The 24,925-nt window shown below is 35.2% G+C and overlaps 1 protein-coding gene across 1 annotated transcript in view; it reads left to right on the top strand.

Annotated features, from left to right (window-relative positions):
- LOC123654195 overlaps nt 1-9,193 on the top strand; it is a 70,384-nt gene extending 61,191 nt beyond the window's left edge. Inside the window, exon 3 of the mRNA XM_045590116.1 lies at nt 8,452-9,193. Within this exon, the coding sequence (XP_045446072.1) occupies nt 8,516-8,974 (459 nt within the window). The 5' untranslated portion in view covers nt 8,452-8,515 and the 3' untranslated portion in view covers nt 8,975-9,193. The remainder of the gene's footprint in view (nt 1-8,451) is intronic.
- The last annotated feature ends 15,732 nt before the right edge of the window (nt 9,194-24,925 follow it).

The following is a 24,925-nucleotide window of genomic DNA, read 5'->3' as shown; positions in this document are numbered from 1 at the left end:
TAAGTTAAATACCGTCGGAATCAATATTTTCTGCACATTTGAATCGTCTCGCCATAAGACTCGACGAATACCAACCACCAGAGCAGGTTGGGTTTCGAAATGACTACAACACCGTAGACCACATCCATACTGTTCGACAGATTATTCAAAAGACAGAGACATATAATCAGCCACTGTGTATGGAATTTGTGGACTGCGAGAAAGCCTTCAACTGTGTCGAGACCTGGGCTGTCCTGGACTCTCTACAGAGATGTCATATCGACTGGCGATATATCGTGGTACTGAGATGTATGTACGACGCAACGACGATGACCGTTCATGTCCAGGACCAGAGAACAAGACCTATTTCCCTGCGGCGTGGGGTAAGACAGCAAGATGTAATATCACCGAAACTGTTTACCGCTGCGCTGGAGGATATCTTTAAGACCTTGAACAAGGCATCAATGTCAACGGTGAATACATCTCACCTTCATTTCGCCGACGATATCGTCATCTTTGCGGACACGTTAGATGAGTTAGGCCAAATGCTAGCCGGTCTAAACGAGTCCTCCCGACGTGTCGTTCTCTGTATGAACTTGGACAAAACGAAAGTTATGCCTAACAACCAAGTCATACCGAGACAGGTATCGGTCGATGGTACCCTTCTCTAAGTTGTTCAGGATTATATTTACTTAGGCCATACTATCCAACTAGGCCGCAACAACTTTGAGAAGGAGGCCGATAGGAGAATTCGGTGGGGCTGGGCGGCATTTGGCAGGCTTCGTCGAGTCTTCACTTCGAAGATTCCGCAATGTTTGAAGACAAAAATCTTCGAGCAATACGTCCTGCCTGTGTTAACATTACCGAGCCGAGACATGGACACTGACGAAGGGACTGGTCCACAAATATAAAGTCCCTCAACGTGCAATGGAACTGGCCATGCTTGGGGTTTCCCTCAAAGATAGGATTAGAAACGAGACTACCGCGAGAGAACGAAAGTAACCGATATAGCCCACAGAATTAGCAAGTTGAAGTGGCAGTGGGCTGGTCATCTGTGGCGCAGGACCGGTGACTGTTGGAGCAGACGCGTCCTGGAGAAGAGATCGCGTCTTGGCAAACACAGTGTGTGACGTCCTCTGGCTCATTGGACCGACGATCTACCTAAGATTGCCGGTGTAAGCTGGATGAGGATTGCGGAAAACCGGGATGTCTAGCGCGAACTTGGGGAGGCCTATGTCCAGCAGTGCATTGCAATAGGCTGAACTGACTGACAAATATTTGGTTTATTATTGCAGTCAGAGTCAGAAGAACTTTGATTTTCAAACATAAAATTTCTTCTGTTGACAGGCTTATTAAACAACGTATTAAAATCTACAGTGCATCGTCGTCACTCAGGTGGCCACACTATTGTAATTTCGTCGCTCTCTCAGCTGAATTTGCTCATATTTTGCTCAGTATTTTGTGGTGAATTGGTGTAAGACGTCTTTTCTTCACAATCCGTTGTAAAGTTTTGTGGGGCAGGGTTTTGGGTAGGCATTGAACTATTGGAGCTTGAAAAACTGGATAAAGATGAGCTGGATGATGAAGAGCTTGACGATGAGCTAGATGAATCGGAACTAGATTAAGATGATCTTGAAGACGAACTAGAGGACTGTAAATGGCTAGTATTATTTAGGTGTCATTTTTCTCGTCAACTCATAAGTGACAGTAAAATATTGAGTCGGTGTCATCATTTTCGTCAGCTCTGCAGTTACATTTTTGGCCTCTGGAGATATATGTATTTTGTTGATTTTCCTCTTCAACCTGCATAACTTCTTTAGTCTAAAATAACAATAATTCATAACACTGTAGTATATTTTAAGGATGAATAATAATCATAATTATTTAACGTCAAAATAGCAGCATTGTTGAATGACAATGATCTATTCAGTCGTTTTGCCATAAAAGAGTAACAATCATCCATCCATACGTCATCCTCATAAACTTTCACATTTATTACAGTAATCAGATGAAAAAAAATTATAACTTATTACACTATTATTATATTACTTAAAAAGCCGACCGGTGGCGGGATAACCATCCAACTGCTGGCTTTGAAATACACAGGCCGAAGACGGGCAGCAGCGTCTTCGGAGCGACAAAGCCAGCCCTGCGGTCACCAACTCGCCTGCCCAGCGTGGTGACTATGGGTAAAACACATAAGTTCACGCTATTTTTGGGGAAAGCTTATGGAGGCCTATGTCCACCAGTGGAGTGTATAGGTTGTAATGATACACTATTATGTTTATCTTATAACTTTTACGCTCGATACGCTGAAACTTAACAAAAATTGTGAGCTCTAAGACGACTCCGTTTTCAAAACCTATACAAATAAGCACAACAGTTACAAGTTATTCTTAACTTTTACACGAAAAGGGAATTAATGTTGAAAGTTTTTACTTATCTTTCGTCATTCTAAATAATAAAAAGAAGTAAACAAAAGTAGCTTTTATAAATAGCCTTATTTATTACAATAAAGTGATACTTAACCAATTACTCCAACAACTAAGGCATATATTTCAATATAAAACTGAAGTGTTAGGCGTTAACTTTGTAAAATTTGTCAATTTTTAAAACAAAACCGAAGTAAATCCAAATGTTACACATCATTATCAAATGCGTTTTCTGAGAGAATGAAGTATAACAAAAATCATCTTTTTATTTTAAATCCCTTTTAATCTAATATCGAATTATTTGATGTTACTCAAAACGGCAGCACTTTAATCTCCGCTCACTGCCGGTGCATCTCTGAAACACGCCACTTTATAAGAACTGACTTGTCAGTTCCAGTTCATAGAAAAGAGAGCAACAGTCGCGTATCTCTCTGTATATTATAGTTAAAACGCCGGAGTCGAAGTCTACCTATTCTTTACGCGACGAAGACGGGTTTTCTTGTAAAATCTCCAAATCCACAAATTTTGAGTTACATCTTTGTTTTATTAAAGGTGCGATATGTATCTATTATGTATTGGGCGGGCGGAGTGACATTCAGTATGATAATAATAATTATTACTTATTTATTTTTGTCGACAGTAAAAAATTACATAAAAAAATTTAAAATAAAGTTTGCTAGTAATATTTTAGTTTTATAAACGTCATATTACACAGTCGTGTGACTGATATTACGTCACTTCCGTTATATATTTTCCTTACGGTTTTATTATCACATTTTTTTCAGTTCGGTCGCCCAGTCAAATGTCAAGCCTGCCGTAAGGAACTTCGTTCAAAAAACAATTACACATTGCATATACGCTTCAGCCTGTAATATCCCACTACTGGGCATATGCCTCTTTCCCCATGTAGGAGAAGGATCAGAGCTTAATCCACCACGCTGCTCCAATGCGGGTTGGCGGATATATTCCCTACTATGAGTAACGATCGCTATCATACATTGCATATAACTAAGAAGAAAGTATCTGCTCTATCTAATACTATTATCAGTAGTATTTTGCACGTGTTATTATTGTTATCATCGGATTTAATGTGATATAGCGTGCAAAACATCATTTATTGCAATCCAACTTTAAAATAGGTTTAATTGAAACAATATCATTTTAATTTAACTCATAAATGACCTAATGATAAAAGATCGTTTCCTAAGTATGGCCTCACGGCGACAATGATTGCTTTAAATCAAATTTAGCCAGTGATTAAATCAATGACCTGTTTAGATAGTCATAATATCAGTATTTACATTCCATTCCAGTCCAATTTTTGCTAGCTATTACTGTTCTTTCTTTTCATATTTATTTAACCTATAAAGTAATAGCACTTGGTTTACAATTTACATATATGCACGACTATTAATAACGTATGAAATGATATTAAATAAACACTATTATTAACTAATTATGTAACTAACGTTTACGACCTGCATATCTAATATATATATATATATATATATATATATATATATATATATATATATATATATATATATATATGACTGTTTGTCTGCATGTCATTTATAGAATCGTAATCTATGCATTTGTTCATATAATCACACAGTTGACGCCAAAAATAACGTGAACTCATGTGTTTTGCTCATAGTCACCACGCTGGGCAGGCGGGTTGGTGACCGCAGTACTGGCTTTGTCGCACCGAAGACGCTGCTGCCCGTCTTCGGCCTGTGTATTTCAAAGCCAGCAGTTGGATGGTTATCCCGCCATCGGTCGGCTTCTTAAGTTCCAAGGTGGTTGTGGAACCTTGTTATCCCTTAGTCGCCTCTTACGACACCCACGGGAAGAGAGGGGGTGGCTAAATTCTTTAGTGCCGTAGCCACACAGCACAAGCAATTTGTTCATATAATGATCTTCAGCAAAGTGTTGTGCATGAGCTCACAAAGCTTTCTGAGTTTATACGATCAAAAAAAAACGAAGCGTAGCAACGCGCGCAGGGTACAGCTAGTTGTCAATGAAATCAACAATTACTTATAAAAACTATACATATTGTTATAAACCCTTTAAATAACTAGCTTAATATCAAGTAGGTACGGGATATTGTTTGAAAGCACTTTTATTCTTTCGCTGTGTTTATTGTGCCTGCAGTTGAACAAACACTGTCTATAAAATAATAAACGATATTGTCTCACCAAGGCCGCATTCGTTCTTCAGCTGACAATAAAATAAGAACATTTTATACAACCTTGTGCTTAAAAAGTGTTACTCTGATATTTATTTGTTATGTTAATAATATTTATCAATATTATTTTAACTGAAAAACGAGTGATTCGTATCTTGTTTTTGTAAAGTTAAAATACCAATGTAAAGATAATATTATAATAAGAAGGTAAAGATAAAATAAGAAGTATATTTCCAAAAGAAGTGAAGCTTGAACACTTTTAAAATAACTTCGTTTTTAGTGTTTTTAGTTTTTGTTTTTAGTATACATTTTATCATGCTCAGACTCTGGTAAATATAAATACATTTTTAAAATAATTCCGTTTTCAAACATAGTACATTTCTCCCTCACCCTTCTACGCCGTTTCAATGAAAAGTAAAAAAATCTTCAGGCATTCATTAATTTGTGCTCGATTTTTGTACGCAATACGTACCTACATATATTTCAAAAACAACGATCAATCAAAACTTAATCAAAATGATGTTGTTTGAAAATAGTTTATTGTATCGATTTTTTTCGAATCGAGATTTTTTTTTAAATAATATGATTGATGTGACACAGTCATATTTTGAGTTTTTTTTCATCATATTGAACATTTCCTATATAATGTCTACGAAATCAAATCTTATATTTCATAATTTGTAAAGTTATAAGGTTATAACTAAGCAATTCATGAACAGGACAAGTTTATAGTTATTTATGCAACTGTTGTATAGTATAAAATAATTACAATAAATAATAACTGTGTTTGCTCGCAAACGAAAAAGACTGACTTCAATTACATCGACAAGTAATACAACGTAAGTAGACGAAAAAAAAATTAACAAACGCACTAGTCGTTCCTCTCTACGATTTTCGAGGGTTTCCCTCAATCTCTGGGATTCTCAACCTTTGTTTTTTTGATTCCTTATGCGTAAAGGGTTTACTCAACAGCAGTCACATTCTTACTGCTTATCTGTACGAATTTCAAAACAAAAAACATTATATCATCCGTTTGGATGATATTATGGTTATTAGGAAATTGAATGTTTTAATGTTATCAATAAGCTAACTGTTTCAGAATCTTTTATAGACGATTTAAAGCATCAACTTGAAACTCTCAACTTGTGAGAAATATCACAGATTACATACTATTATCTGAGGTTACATACTATTTTCTGAGCACCAGAAATGTTCGCGAAACTTTTGCGAATTGATGTCATAAGAGACCTAATGTTAGTCAAGATGGCTGCGCCTTCACGTGTTAAGTAAAGTACATTGACCCTAGGTCAATGTTAATGTCAGTTGTTAAACGGTTGCCTAAGATGCAGGCCTAAGATGATGGCCCCACTTTTATTGCATTCGGCGCCTTAATTTTTTATGTAAGTTACGGAATACTAAATAAAGTTCTTATTTGTCTTAAAAATAACCTTTTACTGTTTAGGAAACTTTATTTTGTTGTGATGAAGAGTTATGAGAGATATTATTTCTCTTCAATAATTGTATTTGCTCGCAAAAGAAAAAAAAACCGACTTCAATTACATCGACAAGTAATACAACGTAGGCAGACGAAAAAATAGTCAAGTAAATACGCGTTATCAAGGATTACTCAAAAAGTTGTTATCAGATCTCGAAGAAATTTAAATGTGACCACATGATCAACACCAGCTTTCGATTAAATTAAAAATCATCAAAATCGGTACTCCCAGTAAAAAGTTATGCGGTATAATACAGCGTAGGTCGACGAAAAAATAGTCAAGTAAAAACGCATTATTAGATATAACTCGAAAAGTATTTGCTAGATCTCAAATAAATTTAAGTGGAACCAAACAATACACACCACCTTTCGATTAAAACAAATTTCGTCAAAATCGGTCCACCCAGTCAAAAGTTCTAAAGTAACATACATACACAAAAAAAACTGTCGAATTGAGAACCTCCTCCTTTTTTGGAAGTCGCTTAAAAATATTTCACCAACGATTTGTTATCACATCAGCCTATAAATGTGCAGCCAATAACACATTCAAAATTATCACGTGATATGCTTCTCTAAATCTCAGAAGTAGGGCGAAAGTGGCATGTTGTTTTCAAGATGATTTGTTAGGTATACGGTCGAAATAGTGAATGCATTGTTCGGCAGTCTAGCGAGAGGCGCGCAGTGAAGCGCTCTTTATTACATTTTGTAGACAATACACATGCTAGATGTGTATGGTAGTTAGGTACAGTCGCGTGAAGCGCTTGTCAACTGACTTCATTTTATGACGTGAATCACAAAGAAAATGTTTTGAATTGTTCTCAACGCTTTTTAATGTTTATACCAGTTGATGCAATGTTCAGACCTGTTAGTAAGCGAAATTAAATGAACGCTACAAATACATTAAAAATAATCAACTTACTAAACTTTCATAATTATCAACACATATTTTAAGAATTGATTATGAATTTTTTCTTTTTGTATGAAATAGCAGGACTTCATGACACACACAAGATTTTTCAGACAAAAAAGTCAATAAATAAGAATTAATTATAAATATGTACTATATATAACTATCTAATAAAATCTAATAGATTGTGTGCTTACTTGGAGAAGTTGTTACTGTACCGTCAGTAGTGCAGTCACGCTACAAAGCCCCTACTTATCCTTCATTAATACACTGTCTTTTATTCCTTATCTTCGTTGACATGTATGTCGTAATGTTATTGTTAAAAAATTAAGAAGCTTCACTTAAACTTTTACTGAGTATTATACATATACATATTATATACTTTATATCTGATAAAGCCACATAAATCCAGTTACAAATATTTATCTAATGACTCCAAAAAAAAAATCGACATTATAATATTGTTTTTATGTTATTAATTTAAATAGCATTAAAACAATTATATGTATAGGTAATTGTTTTTATAAAATTCGTCGATAGCTTAATGTGAAATTGAAGTGAATTAAATGCCCATATAATGTATCGTAAATATAGTTGACACAAAAACCCGCCAGCGACAATTAGTATTTAGTACCTATTAACGAGTATATTTAATCACTAGTCGGGTTCGTAACTCAAAATAGGAATGCCGTAAATTTTGCGAATTGTGTTAATTACTTACATGAAATTAAAATCTTGTAAATTTTACCTATTTGGATTACAGTACCCACTAAAATGCTTTTGTAAGCAAGCAGTTTTGTTGGTCTTAATTATCTATACATATAATAAAATGGTAGGAAAGTCAAAACTGTACATTAAATATTTTTTTAAAAGAATGTTTGGGGTGTGATATACAATCGATACCGAAGCCAAAAATATAGTTTTTAGAATTTTTGTCTGTTTGTCTGTTTGTCTGTATGTATGTCCGGGATAAACTCAAAAGTACTGCATCGATTTACTTCAAATTTGGCACGAATATTATTAAGAAGTCGGGTCAACATATAGGCTACATAATATCACGCTATCACCTACGGGGAACGAGCAGTGAACCTTTATTTCTTCAACGCATTCTGTAACAACGTGTAATCTAACGACGCATATTTGAATGTTGTTGTTATTATGTTAATAATCATGCTATAAGCTAGCTTTACACTATAAATAAAAACATTCTGTAGTATATTTAGTATCAGCATTGCACCCGTGCCAAGCCGGGGCGGGTCGCTAGTATACAATAAAATTATTTTTCTTAAGAAATTGTATTTAGGTATAAATTAAACAAACACAGCTATAACATATAAAATCTTGGATTGGAAAAATAACTTCAATATACACATTAGATTATTCTTTTAATAGGAATTATTTCCCAAAAGCTTTATGCCTGTTATTTATATATTTCCCTTCTCAATTTCAGATCCCACAATGAGGTGCTTGTGATCTTTTAACATTGGGCGTGGAAAGCGCCTGCACACGTGACGATGACGTCTGAGCGAGCAATCCCTCACTTACGTGACATCTTTGGCCTGAACCAGCAGTACGATGGAAAGGCCTACGAGGAACACGAGGACAAAACTAAGAAGTCCACAAAAAAGAAGAAGGACGATTACCGCACCTACGCCAATGGTGACGTGAAAACCTTAGAGAGACATCTCAGTATGAAAAAGACTATACGGAAAAAGATTATGCGTGATCTCCAGCAGGCTTTCGTTGAAGACCCTAACGAGTTTAAGGTCGAGAATACAAGCCCTGAAAAGTTGAAAGCTGAACTCAGTGCGGAAGCTGTGAAAATCGAGAAGAACGTACGGAAAAATGATCCGACTTTCTTAGATATGCTTCGAGGAGAAACGAGAGGAGAGGAGACGAGGGAGGAACAACCACCCGCGGAGAAAACTAGTTTCTGGCGGCGTCTTACCATGAAAAACAAGAACAAAAGATAATTTAATAATGAACGCCGTAAAACACTTTGCTCCGCTTAAACTAATCCAAGTCTCTAACGTTGATACAGATCGTGTCCTGATATCTTTATTCTTTTAAACTGTGAAACTTATCAGAAACAGTCAGACAAAAAGTTTCCCCTTTCCGTACTATGGTAATCGTAAAAATTATAATGTCAGTATTTTATATATTATAGTAAATAAAAGGTACAGATGAAATAATCCGAAGATTCATTAATTCAATTAATGCACATTAAGATTTACAAAAAAAGTTTTTTTTTATATATTTGCTATCTATTTTTTAAATGACAATTATTTATCATATTGATGTATGATTTATGATATATGTTATTTATTCAATTACATTTAGTACAAATTTATTTTTAGGCCTACCAAAATTTGTAATAATCTCGTATGACATATTATCGGAAGTAAAAAGTAATTTTATGTAATAATTTCGAAAATTAGTATACCTACATATATTAAAGAATTATAAGGATTTGTAAAAAGCATTTTAGAAGCTCGAGCTAGGTCATCTGGCAAAGTAAATTTGGATGTGTGATAATAAATACACATTGATCTAATTCTCGTATCTAATATAACTTTAGGCAAATAATTTATATATCTCAGCAGTTTTTGGTGTCACAGAGTAGAAAAATAAAGTATGTGAAATATTGTCTTTTTGATGACTGGAAATAAGTTATTTAAACTCGGATAATGTGATATCACTATACACTGCTTAAATTATTGCCAAAATATTGTCAATGAATTTTCAAAAAATGAGTTTTCGAACATTTGTTATGATGTCTATTTATTCAAAATCGATTCTTAAAGTGGAATTATGGAGTGTAAATGAAATATTAATGATAACATTATAAAATATGTCTTAATCTAAAGTAGGGTATACATGTCTATTGTGTAGGGTTTTTTAAGTAAAGAAATATTGGCTTATTTGCCTCTTTTAAATTAGGTGAATTTTTATAACTATAATACAATATACATACCTACTCGTTTTCGTCACAAACATCTAAACATCAGTAAAAATATTAAATACAGTATTCTCTAAATGTCGGCCAAGAATCAATTTAAATAAGAAATTTTCTATAAAATCTTGACCTCAAAGTAAAATGAAGACTGTTTTTCAAATAGTTTTTACGTGACACATATATCGGTGTATCATATCGGTAATGTTTACACTTTGACATTAAACATTATTTCTAATGTCTGCTGTAGTATTAATTAATAATCTTTTTACGACTGTTGTACTATTTATGTGTAATCAGAACATTCTTGTAACAATTATTGCATAATATCAGTAAGGCGCTTATTTTTTAAATAAAAATATCTTATGATGGTTTAAGAACAATCCTAATTGGTAACGGAGTAATGTTGAGAATGTCATCGGCCATTGTTACTTATTTTAAAAATGATATCTCATTCTATATGTGATGTTAAATTAAGTCGAATAGATTAAATAGGTTTAAGTATTTCTTGTGGTATCATTGTGTTAGGTAGTACGGCAATTCTTTGTTGTGACAGTTTATAAATATAATGCAATATAAAATTTTACACATTTTCTTTGTTTATTTCTATCAGTTTTAATTATATCTAAAGTAATTTTAAACACGACGACATATGGCTCAAACTTAACTAGCCGTCGCGAGTTAGATCCCTCCTTTTGTGACGTGTTTGCATGGACCATAGATTTTTGTCGTGGCCAAGGTGTTTGAATTCTTGTTGTTTTCTGATTCCCGAATCCGACACAGGATTTTAGGCTTCTGAAGGCAACTTACTTATTCAAATATTTGCTTTAATAACATTGATTGACATTCTTTCAAATTAGTTTACGAAAATTACCAGGAAGTAGCATATTGGAGACATGTCTCATAAGAGAGCTTTGTATTACCTATTTGTTTCATACAGCGTCGATTATCTCTTAATTTTATCGCTTAATTTTATCGCTAACTACAAATATTCATATTATAAAGCTTTCTCTACAACTTTTGGGAGAACGTGAGGAACAGAATGTGAAGTTCCTCATCCACCATCGCAAAGGGAGGGTCCAGAAGGGTCTCCACCGGTGTTGTGTCTGGTGGGCTACTGCCTGACGGTTGTTGTCGGGTTCTTGTATATATTGTTCAATCGCTCTGATAATAAAATATTTGATATCGCGATTTAGGATACGTCAGACCTTAGTTCGTATATTGCACGATAGATGTCACTACAAACTAAATAATGCTTTTTTAAGGAGTTTAATCTCCAGCATGGAATCTGCTCCTCAGCATTCTAACTTGCAAAAGACTACATACAGCTCTAATATGCCTGTCTCTATCAAGGTCTGAAATCGACGTCTACTGTTGAATTTCGGTTATACAAATTAAAGACCTTAGTCCTTGTTTGTCTACCCACCGTGCTTCGAAAAGCACTTTAAGCCGTCGCGTCGGTCCCGGTTGTTATCGTCGCTACGATCGTTACTTATTGTAGAGAATATGTTTTTTACTCTAATATGTTACTTACAAAAAAAAACTACTATGTAAAATATACTCGCAAATAAATAAAGTAAAATAAATAGTCATAAGCTCACTGAATAATAGAATCGTCGAGATGTAGTAAGTAATCTTTTGTTTTATTACTAACCAAGAATGCCTTGAATTTGAAAGGTGACACAGTGAAATATAAACTATGACTTATGCTAATATTAAAGTTATAGCATAATTATTATAATATTTAATAACATGTCGTTTATATTCTAAGTAAAGCGCAATTAAAAGACGCAAAACTGAAAAATACACTATACCTACTATATGTACAATTAATTATTTTATTTATATATTAATACGTGAAGCTAAAATTTTCTACTCCTTTTTACGAAAATTGCGCGAACGGAGATGTATGATATTTCGTACACCTATCTTCTTTATTATAAAGAGGTTGTCGCACCAGAAGCATCCGGCAGCGCTCGTGACCGCGGTGACGAAGGAAAAAAAAGCCACTCGCCGCAAGCGCTTATATACTCATTAGCTAAACCCTACTTACCTAATCCCCACCAATGGTCCCCATACGCAAACCCACACGTTACAAGGACCGCGCTAATAAATGACAACGCCTAGCAAGGAAAATAGAGCAATTACTTACCAAAATAAATTCGTAACATTATATATGTTACAAGGTAAAGTTTCTAAGTTTGTTTGTTTGTAGGGGGTAATTTTCGCAAATACTGATCCGACCATGAAAATTCTTTCACCAACAGAAAGCTACACTATTCAGGAGTGACATGGGCTATATTTTATTGCGATTGAACAAAAAATTCAGTGAAAAATCGTACATATAAAATTCTCGTGTCACAGTGTTAGTTACAAGACTCGACCGAAACAGCTGGACTGATTTTTATGAAATTTTGTGTGCATATCGGGTAGGTCTGAGAATCGCCCAACATCTATTTTTTATACAGCTGTTATAGGAGGAGGGGGGATTAAGGGGATTTAAGAACATAAATAGCAAAACAACGTTCGCGGGGTCAGTTAGTAGTTTATATAGAGAAAGAGTGCAGAATGCTAATATTTTTTTTTAATTATGCATAAAACTATATTAAATCAATAAAAAAATACATTATACACACTACCATGTATTTGACACATACGCAATTTATACTTAATCTTTAAGGACCTGGGTGACCGAGCTTAGCTCGGTATTTTTAGTAAATCGTGTTTTTTGAAAATCATATTTAAATACGAATTACATATTGATAAAATATGAATAATTTTATTTTTTTTAGAAAAAAAAAAGAAAAAAAAAAACGATAATCGATCTGGAATACGTGAGGATTCGAACCATGATCTTTTCGGCCGAGCGCGATCGGCCGATTTCCCCTGAGCTATTACAACTTTATTGATAGATGCGAAATTTACCTTCTTATTCTAACGATATTGTAGCCATTTTTTTATTGCCTAAAAACAGGGATAAAACGACATTTTCTAAAAATGAATCCTAGCTAGATTTATTTATCTCCCCCGTAATCCCCTGTATACTAAATTTCATGAAAATCGTTGGAGCCGTTTCCGAGATTCAGATTATATATATATATATATACAAGAATTGCTCGTTTAATAGTATAAGATTTGTTGATTGTCAAATCTGTAGTCAAATTGAAATCTTTTAAAAAAGGTTCTTTATTTTCATAATTTTTTGGTTTTCCTTAATTGTGGTCGAATATCAACCTCTGGGCGACCACTAGTTTTATTTAATCAGCGATGTCTTCATTAACCAATGTACATGATATTGTGATACTGGAGTGAAAAGTAAACTGACGTCGTTGCTATTATTTATTTAATTTTTATTGCTCACAACTACAAGTATGAAGTAAACCTTTCTGATAAACATATGCACAAAAGTTTTACCTAACTATAAGTATAATACAATAAACGCTTGATACCCTGATTACAAATATAGTCAAATTTTATATATTTGTTAGTTATTTTTAAAACCAAATGCTGACGAAAGTGGCGCCACTATCTGCATCATTATGGGAAAAATCGTACTTATGCAACTACCTAGCATAGATCTGATGCTCGATGTACGATTGGAAACTACTTGATTTTAGTTGATAATACTTAAAAAAATCAAAATATGTCCCTACGAAAGCGGCCGTTCTTATGATTTTCGAACCTTGGATAATTTAAAAAACACTTTCTTGCCAAAATCATAAGTTTTTGTGAAGCCTGCTTGAGAAATTTGTCAATAACGTTGGCAATAACGATAAAATGTTAAAAGTTCAAGACCAGACTGATGCTTTTTTGGCTAATTTGGTTTGTAACGATTTTGATATAGTTATTCTTACAGAAACATGGTTGACTAGCAGTATATTTAACTCGGAACTGTTTGTCCTGTGTCCATCGCTATGTAGTTTATAGGAGGGACTGGGAGACGTCTGGTTTTCATTGTAATAAGAATGGCAGAGGTGTTCTCATTGCTATTTCTAAAAATAATAATACAAAAAGACTTTCTGCTTATGAATCGAAATACGAAAATCTGTGGGTATCTGTCGGAACTATTAATGCTAATAACAATTCTGAAATGTTTATAGAGGTGCTCTTTATCTTTTGCCTCCTATCCAGAAACATATTCTACAGCAGTTTATTATTCAATCCAATTTTTTATTTGACAATTCCTCTAACAAAGGGTACTTTCGGTAGTGAAAAACAAATTATAAAATTTGATAAAAATTAAAATTTATGTAAAAATACACTTAAATATTCTGATTTGGAATCATAAAAGCACATTATTGTTTTATTATATTGAAATTAAAAATCCTATATTTTAATCTGTATATCACGTGACCTAAAACACGACCCGCCGTGGTATGACGTCATACGGACAGTAATAAAAACAAAGTTCTGTCAGAGCTGTAAACAGCTAGGTACATAAATTCCCAGATTCTTGAAACCCTTACTGCGTATTCCTTCAATATGATTATTAAAATGATATATATAATATACACGGTGATTTTATAACCGTTTTGGAAACGAAATATTTTACTTTGGAATCATCTATAGTACCCATAAAAATTGATAAATCAATTGTAATGTTGATTAAAAAAAAGTTTCAATTTTAATATTTATTTTTACTCGATCGACTTGGAAAGTAGTAAGGCACTGATCATTCATTCATTATTTTATATGAATGAAACACGTCCGTGCGCGTTTCGGTTGATAAAAGTATACCTATAGGCGCGAGCTAGCGAGTACTTACGTAGATAGACTCGTTTGTCCTTCATACTTTACACGGGCTTAGGACCGTCAGAAATACCTATTTTATTTAAACTTCTTTTCGATTATTAACGACGATTGTTCTTTTCAGAACAAATAAATTTATAAACGGACTGTAGGTATAAATTTCTGGCGTATTTAAAAAATCGGAGCTATCTACAGAATAATTAACTTACATACGTATTAACAGTTTATTTACACTATTTACACTTCTCTGTATCGAAACAACTGCTCAAAATGGAGTCCGCTGCGTTCAATACACAAACGTACACGTTTATTACAATTCTTTTAATTTTCTTAATGTGTCTTTATCACTTTTCACTTCATCAAAAGCGTCCACTATCGCAATGCGTAAATTATCACAGCTTTCATATTGACGTGTATAATTTTTTATTTCCGACCACAAGAAAAAATCCAAGGGCGTTAAGTCCAGACTTCCAGGTGGCCAAGACACAGGCCCTCCTCGACCTATCCACCTATCACTAAACTCATTGTCCAGGTACGCACGCACTACACTCGCGTAATGAGCGGGACAGCCGTCGTCTTGGTAGTACATACCTCTCGAGTAAGCTAACGGCACATCGTCTACTAACTCAGATATTATTCTCCTTAACATCTCTAAGTACGAGTTGCCGGTTAGATGACCTTCAATAAAAATAGGCCCTATTAATTGGTCGTTAATAATACCGGCCTACACGTTCACACTGAAACGAACCTGGTGATGGTTTTCTCGTATCAAGTAGGGGTTAATTAGAGCCGAGTAATGCTCATTGTGCACATTGTATAGTCCCACTTGAGTAAACAGTGACTCGTCCGTCCAGAGTATGTTGTCGTTTGTATTATTTAACAACCACTGGCAAAAGGCGATTCTTGCCGGTGCGTTGTTTATTACGTGAGCCTTACGAAAATGATACGGGTGTAATCCTTGTGTACGTAATATCTTCCATACGAAGTTTTGGCTAACATCGAATTCTCTTGCTGCCATCCTTGTCCTCCGCCGGGGATCGCGCTCGAAGTACTCAAGAACATCTTCAAACTCCGGCGAATAATAATTTAAACGTCCTTGACCTTGTTTACACATGTACCGCTATGGTATTACTGACCGACTGAAAGCCAGGGACGCGGGACGCCGACGATTACAGGTGAGCCGTCATTGGTCGACTCCGGCGCAACTCGGTAGCTTTGTTTTTATTGGCTAATACGATTTTGTGACGCAAAATTAAAACGTATAGTATTTCTATTTATAGAATTTACCTACCGTGTAGCGCTACTACTGGTTCTCACTTTTTGTCTGTAAACGATATGAATATCGACTTTGATGAAAAAAAAATTACATATATTTTTAAATTAACGTTATATATAGCTTCTGTTATTGATAAATAATTCAAAATTTTCGTTTCCAAAACGCTTTCAAAATCACCCGGTATATATTAAACCATACTTTTTTTAAATTTTCGTCAAACGAAACGTTGCTACTCGGCGCTCCAGCAGTATTGACATGTTATTATGCAACTGAGGTAGAAGCACAGCAGGAAATATCCTACTCAAAATTTGGAGCAGCCCGACTAGGGAAGTCACCATCATCATTGGCTTTAGTCCGTCTATTGCAGACGATTTAGACAATGTCAGACAGACACTGTGTCGCCTAGGTCACTATTCAGGAAAACGCAGAGTTGCCTAAGCTCTGCGCTACCCTCTCGACCTCACTGGCTAGGCCCACAGGAACGACGAGTCGATACATGTGGAGTTAGTTCGGCTGCAGGAGTCTTTCGCATTTTAGAGCTATGCGACGAATGCTTGACGGAGACCCCATTCCGGGTTTCAAATGAAGTTTTCCTCCTCCAGGACCCTGATGATTTTGAGCCAGGCTTATCCCTCGGTCGCCGTATATGGCCCCCACGGGAAGAAAGGGGGTGTTGCTATTCTACTCGTCCGACACCACACGGTATACTAGTAGTAGGAAGTAACTCGAACTGAATAATACTGATCACAGGTAAATAATACTGATTTCCAGTAGTGTTGTGTTTCTGTGGTACACTGTCCTGAGGGGGGTTAGGGGTAGGGTTAGGAACGCGCTTGCGATGCTCATGGTGTTGCAACCGTCTATAAGTATTAAAAAAAAGATGCTGTAATGAGCAAGCTACTAGCCAACTCAAAGGCTGAATGCTAGATAAATTCTATAGTAGTAAGAACAGATCCATATCAATTAGAAGTATCCGATGCTGAAAAGGAACAATTTTATAAAGAAGCAGAGTAGTTTTTCAAACGAGCTGTTAAGTACTTAGAAGAACAATTTTATTTCAGAGAGAACTCCTTCTATAAAAGACTCCCAATTTTCACTAAAAAAGGAGACTTTGTTCTCATGGAATGAGCTCTCGGATCTAGTAGAAAAATTGAACATTTCTAATGACATCAATAATAATGAATTGCATAATTTTTATTGTTCTTTAAAATTTAATTTAAATCACCTCTCAGAATGAAAATGTCCAATGACAAATTAAGAGCTTATTTTATTAGTAGGTGTAATAAGGTAAAAAATTATTTAAAAAATTGTGTTTAGTGCTGTCTATTCCAGAAAGCAATGCTTATTTTGGAGGAGTGTTTAGTTTACTGAAATGGATTTAATAAAAACAGAGGTAATAATTTCACTCAACATTGAGGTAAATTGTTTGGGTTACAAGCTAAATAGTGAAAAATCACAGAAATGTAAAATCTGTGAAAAGTAACAGAAATTACACGTGGAAAGCTATAAATTAAATTACCTACTTTATTCAATTTCATTGATTATTATTACATTACATTACATTACAGCCTATACAGTCCACTGCTGGACATAGGCCTCCACAAGTTGACGCCAAAAATAACGTGAACTCATGTGTTTTGCCCATAGTCACCACGCTAGGCAGGCGGGTTGGTTTTTTTTTTTTTTTTATATGACAAATAGGCAGGCATTTGACCACAATCTCACCTGATGTTAAGTGACGATGCGGTCGAAGGTGGAGCATGCCTGCCTAATAACAGCCTATTCACTCTGGCCTTGAAGGCACCCAGATTGTATCGTTCGGGAAACACAGACGCGGGCAACGAGTTCCATTCCTTAGCTGTGCGCATCAGAAAAGTAGAGCCAAAGCGTTTAGTGCGCGTAGGTGGCATATCGACGACATAAGGATGGAACGATCGACCGCGCCTAGTGTCCCGATGGCGGAAGGTTGTTGGGGGAATTAGATCGTGTAATTCCTTCGCACACTCACCGAAATATATTTTGTAGAACACCGACAGACGAGCTACCCTACGCCGATGATCGAGACTCTGCAACTTGGTGTCTGTCAGAGTAGGGTCACCTATGAGTCTCTTAGCTCGTTTTTCCACCGAGTCCAAAGTTGCCAGTTGGTATTTGGCGGATCCATCCCAAAGATGGCAGCAATACTCCATACAAGACCGAACTTGTGCTTGGTATAGTTGAAGCAGCTGTTCTGGAGTGAAGTATCGCCTGACCTTAGAGAGAATACCTAGTTTTTTTGCTGCAGTTTTTGCTTTGGACTCGATGTGTTGCCCAAAGTTCAGATTGGACGATAGCTCTACACCGAGGAGCTGTAGGGAGTCGGTAATTTCCACAGAAACATCCCGGAAAGTCGGAGCCAGGTGTAAAGGGCTCCGCTTAGAGGAGAACACACACGCCTGTGTTTTTGTAGCGTTGAACGTGACCAGATTGGCATCGCCCCATTCGGAGACTGCCTGGAGGGCGACGTTCAAGCGGCTGACCATATCCTCTCGACAAGACTGGATAACATCCTTACTAGCCCTTGCACTCGAAAAGTATCTGTCCGTCACTGTGCAGTCGTCAGCGTACCCAAAGGTACCGGGGACGAGCAGATCGTTAATATGCAGCAGGAAGAGGGTAGCGGACAAGACTGATCCCTGAGGAACACCAGCGTCGATAGCCTTTTGGTCCGACGAGTACCCGTCAAGGACAACTTGTATTGAACGTTCGCTCAGGAAGTCAGAAATCCAAGTGCAAAGGCCAGGTGGAACCGCACCGTGGTGACCGCAGTACTGGCTTTGTCGCACCGAAGACGTTGCTGCCCGTCTTCGGCCTGTGTATATCAAAACCAGCAGTTGGATGGTTATCCCGCCATCGGTCGGCTTCTTAAGTTCCAAGGTGGTTGTGGAACCTTGTTATCCCTTAGTCGCCTCTTACGACACCCACGGGAAGAGAGGGGGTGGCTAAATTCTTTAGTGCCGTAGCCACACAACATATTGATAATACGATAATATAAGTAATGAGAAAACCATTTTCTATTTTTTTTTGTTAGTGTTTATTTATATAACCATTTATATCGGCAGCGGACGATGTAATAATAAGGTTAAATGTTATTGTTTTAAAAATATATGTATTAACTTTAATTCAATTTAATTTTTTTTCTCCCGGCTAAAGACTCAATATCCCGAAAAATTGCTTTTTTCTCCCGATAATAGGGTCTTACGATCTGGCAACCTTAGTCCTGCCCGTCGTTGTGGTGGGCGTGATGTCAACTATCGTTTCAAGGCCACGCACCGACACCAATTAAGTGAGTAAATAAAGATCCGTATCCGTATCCGTATCCGTGGATATTGACACTAAATATCCGTATCCGTATTCGCGGATATCTATTTTTGACGATCCGGCACATCACTAATACATACATACATACACACATACATACATACTTTGTTGGTGTTTTATAAATAAATAAATAAAATAACTTCGTAGTATAAATATTACGAAGCTAGAACATCGTACAAAGTTTTTAATCCATACTTAATGCATCACATTAACTAGTTGTTACTAAATAAGTATAATAATTGGTTTCCCTGCTGAAAGTTCCAAATAAAAAACGATAATTGTATGGGAAGTTATCGTAAACTATTGTGTGTGTGAAACAGGGATTCCAAAATTTTCATACAATTTTCTATCTGGAATTCATCTGGATGGATTATCATCGTTTTTTATTTGAAGTTTTCAGCAGGATTATTCTGCTTGATTTTGATTGAGGACATTCGAGGCTTTTTAAACTTTCTACTAATACTTAGATTACCTACACGTGATCAAGAACCATCCAATCAAAGCATCACTCATCACCTAGTAATGGTACCAGTTAAACGAATTCGGTTAAGATAATTTAAAATAATATTGCTGCATTAATATCATAAATAAAGTCAAAGTATATCGCGCGCATAGTAGAATCCTATCGTAATATTGTTAGAATCGAGTATTAATCAATTATTAGAATCATAATTACGTATTACGTGCTATATTTTTGGCTTCGGTATCGATTGTAGATCACACCCTAAGTATATAATATTATTCAATGAATAGTTTTGACTTTCCTACCATTTTATTATATGTATAGATTTTTGTGGTCAGGGTTTTTTGTCGCCTATAGAGGTCGTTGGCGCACAGGGTTCGCAAGCCCACGTCAAGTATAGGTGACTTCAATTGGCGTTCAAAAGGTTAATTGTTTCTGAATTACAAAATTAGTGTCGAAATATGCTGCTTTAACTTTTTGGGTGCTTTTAGATTCATACTTTCAAATTTATATCCATAAACATGTCATAGAGATAGAATAGACTGAATTTTTTATCGTTAAAATTAATATAGGCATAGAAATTCGAAAAATACCCCAACGCCGACGGAGCGCCCCACTATCCACGTGGTCTTGGTCTGCCCTACCCCTAAGTGCTCTTTAGAAGCCGGAGACGCGGAGGGAGGGCAGCCCTCGCCCGCCGTGCGAAAGTACGTGAACGAATGCGTAAGGGAGCGGCGCTGCGGAACGGAGCACAATGAACGTGCTTTCGCACGCAAGGGCGGAAGGGATGCACTACCCGCAGCGCCAGAGCCAAGCCCTATTTTAACCTCAAATTTTCTCCGAGCAATATTGAGAAAGATATCTACTACAGGACCTCTAGTATGTGAACTATCTAAATGACAATTAGTGCCCATCTGTGGATCCCACGTCAGGACTTTCCACAGATATGGGTTTGAGCACTAATTTTTGAGACGGGTTTGGAAAAACCATTTTATTTCCTAAAGTAGTTGAAATCTAATAAAATTACAGTAAATTTTATACTTAAGATATATTTCTTTAATTTCTTACACCACTTAAGCTGGACTTTGAATTGCATTATAACTGTTCTAGGATAAAGAATAGGAGTCTCTTAAAACCTAACTTTTATTTCCTCATTTATAAAAAATAAAACGATAGCTGTTTGTAATATTTTCTAAAACCAAATGGCATACCTTACATACATTTTTTTCTTCACAAAATCGGTTTTTTAACTTTGGATAAAAAAAAAAGCACCTCTACAAAAACCATAGTGGGGTCTCACATTTCATTAGATAATCAAAAAAAAATAATTTGTGTGGTTTTTTTTTAAACACTCAGTTCTACCAATAACATTAATATTACAATGCTATTTGTATAGATTTTTTTTCAGTGAAGTTTTCCTTTTCAATGGAAAAAATTCAATTATTTCAATTCCAACATTACGCCCACACAAACGTTCGGCTTTATAGTGTATAAGGTAATAAAACAACAATGGTTTTAAATGTTTTTATTTCGAAATACCTTTTATACGGGGAATGAAATAAAACGACAGAATAGGTTGAAAATGTATAAATATATTTCTATAATTTTTTTTTATACATTCTTTTTTATAAATTTGAAAAAATCTACCACCGCTTCGGAAGGTGTTCTTCTGTGGAGAAGAAGCGGCGCAAGAAACTCCACAGGCATCACCTCTTTTTATTTGAATTTACGCCAATACTTTGTTATATTAACTTAGTGATTTTTACCTACCTACTCGCAAGTAACCTAACGGAATTTTTACGTATTGCCTAATCGCCTATGTCATCGCCCGGTTTTGTTGTTTTAAATTTCTATTATTATTATTAACCTGGAAAATATTTGAAGATTGTGTGCCTAAAGCTAGGTTAATCTATTTTAAGACATTAATTTCATTTTATATTTCCTACGTGGCTACTAGCACTAATGGTATCATAAAAATAATTATAAAATCAACGTAGAATATTCTTGTAATCTGGAAAAACCAAACATTTTGCATAGCGCCAAAGGCATTAAGAATTTATAAAGTAGCATTCTGAAAAGTAATCTTACACTTAAATTGTATAATATATTCAATTAAATGTAATAGTATTTTATATCTAACTATAATTTAATGAATAAAACACACTATTTTTAACACTAAAATAGAAGTGGAAATTCTTGAGTATTGATATTAGGACCTAACACATATTAGGAATTACTTTCAATACTGATCTCAATTTAGTGTAAAAAATTTTGTGTAAGTTTTTGTCGTGTTCGTTGGATATACTCCAAAGCAGTTATCAAAATAAGAAGAATACTATCACCTGTTCTCAAAAAGACCATGGTTCAGTCAAACTGACTGACGGTCAATCCAAAATATTAAAACAATATTCGAGCATTCAGCTACAACCATAAATACGTCTATATAAAAATACGTACATTGTTCCCTTTCTGCTGACCGGATAGCAATTTCCGTTGCTTCTACTAACAGTTTTAAAAGTTGTTACATACCAACAATAAGGCAGATTAATAATTACTACTCGAAACTTTTCCCTCGATTATGTTGGTGAATAAACACCTGTCAAAAGATTAATCTCAATTCGTACCTATTGACTCGGCTGTGATCTTGGGCCCTGTCGTTTAAGCTGAGCTTAGAAGAAATGACAAACATTAATGCTATTGCTTACCACTAAAACTCACAATACAGAGAATTGTAGCTACACTACTGAAGTAGTTGAGACGTGTGTGAAATGCAAAAATAAAATAAATACCTATTTAGTTTCGAAGTTATCTACTTGAAAGCAGCAGCAACATTCTATATAATTTGGCATGGCCAAATACGATTATCGAAAATATTGTTACGATTATTCCTGAAGTCTCCATGCTGTCGTTGCGTCGTCGTCAAATCAATCTTACGTTTATGTAGTGTTTGTTTAATAATAAAGGAACTAGCGACTCACAGTCAAGGCAAATAAATACACATCGTAGACCTTTATTATTGCAGATCCCTTCTTCGTTTTTCTTCGCAGATTATCTCGATCTGCGCGAACATTTTGAACTGTAAACATTCCGGAAAAAAGCACACAAAAAAATCGTAATATAACATGAGGGTGTAAGTGTAATTATAATTTAATCATGCGTGTATTACAAACACTTCTACTATTAAATAGTACAGTGATTCCTACGGTTTATGCTTACGGGTGCATTCGGTTCTAAGTCTAGTATTACTGGCTCGAATTTGCTTTTCGTCGTAGTCTATGCCGCTATTTGCCGGAGTGATAACTGCAAACAATAATCAAAGGACACAAAGAAAACGGCATTAAGGGGGAAAAGATTGGATTTACACGCCCGATTTACTTCTATTTGGGTCATGCTTCTACCGTCATAGTATAGTTTCAATTATTCATCTTAGTTTTAACATTGAATTCATACCGTTGTAAAAATGGCCATTTGGTTGCGACAGGCAATGCGGTTAGAGGTGCGCAGAAATTTTTAACTGTAAAAAGACCAAAGAGGACGCAGAAAAACCAAAAGATAAAAGTATACATTTTTTTACTGTATTTTACCTCAATATTTAAAAGTGAAACGCAGACAACTAGCAAATTTATTTATTCCTGTCCATGAAATTCTTACTTGTTTGTGTTACGAAGTTACGAATTTTATATTTTCCACTCGGTCAGAATGAATGTACCTGGACCTGTTTCTCTGATCACTGCGAACATAATCATTAAAACACGAAAAGTGGAAATTTTTACCTGCTAAATTTTGCAGTCTACTGAAGCCCGTACCGTTACTGTTGTCTGGGTTTAGTTTATCCTAATATGTAGCAACGTAATATGTCGCACCGCAAACGAAGATGTCTATTTATGCCTCTATAAAATAATGTATTACTTATTTGTAAGTTACGTTGTTATTACGAGATCTATTTTTTCCACTCTCGCTGGCCACAACGTACTTTGGATTCTTTCTCCGATCACTGCGAACATAATCCATAAGAGCACGAAATGTGGAAAATTTTACCTGCCTTTATTTGAAGTCTACTGAAGCACGTGCATTGTTTCTAATATGTAACGGAAACACACGTAACTTGCATGTCAATTTATGCTTTCTTATAAAATATTTCGTTCGTTTATACATACATTCAGTTATAAAGTTACGAAGTTTAATCTTTTCCACTTGGTCATAAAGTATCTCTATCCGTTTCCCTTATCACTGCGAACAATCATAAAAAGACGAAATGTGGAAAATTTTACCTGCCTTCACTTGAAGTCTACTGAAGCTCGTACATTACTGTTTTGCAGTTTTGAAGTCTACTGTAGCCCGTACATTACTATTTTGTAGTTTTAATGTCTACTGTACATTACTGTTTTGTAGTTTTGAAGTCTACTGAAGCCCGTACATTACTGTTTGATAGTTTTGAAGTTTTTGAAGTCTACTGTAGTCCGTACATCGCCGTTTCGTAGTTAGAGTTTCTCTAAATGCGTTCGTTAAAATTACATACGTTATGGTTATACTCCTTCAGAATTTACGCCTAAGTGACTAGTCGTCAGGATAACGGGCAGAATCCGGTAACTGCAAAAATATCGTGCCGACACGGAAAAAGCAAAAATAACATTGCTAGTTTTTGTAGGTTAGGTTATAAGGACAAGTAGAAAATCTTTATTACTATTTTCGCGGCATGCGCCTTGAAGCACAAATAAAAAATTTGTAATGAGACAAAAAATATTTGTTCTAGTCTAAACTATCATACCGGTTTCACTTGCTGCATACACACGCATTGCCGCAAAGAGCCCTTTTGTATCGAATGAAATGATAAAATCATGTTGATACCGTCAACTGTAAACAGACAAATTCACGACAAGGTGCCAAAAACATAACAGCGACAAATGTTAAGAAAAAATAAATACGTATACGGATAAAAGTTGTAATTTCAGAAGAAATAACAAAAATGATAATAGAAATTAATTTAATTACAGTTTTAACTTTTAAGGAAATTATTTAGTTATTTACGATATAACATAAAATAATTTTACAAGTTAAAATTTTTATAATCCGTTTTACCTTAACATGTGAAAAGCAATGATTCAGCGTATGAACCTGCAAAA

This window comes from Melitaea cinxia, chromosome 6, assembly GCF_905220565.1.
Source record: "Melitaea cinxia chromosome 6, ilMelCinx1.1, whole genome shotgun sequence".
Classification (NCBI taxonomy): Eukaryota; Metazoa; Arthropoda; class Insecta; order Lepidoptera; family Nymphalidae; genus Melitaea; species Melitaea cinxia.
The sequence above is the reverse complement of the archived record's forward strand: the minus strand, read 5'-3'. Positions and strand labels throughout refer to the sequence as shown.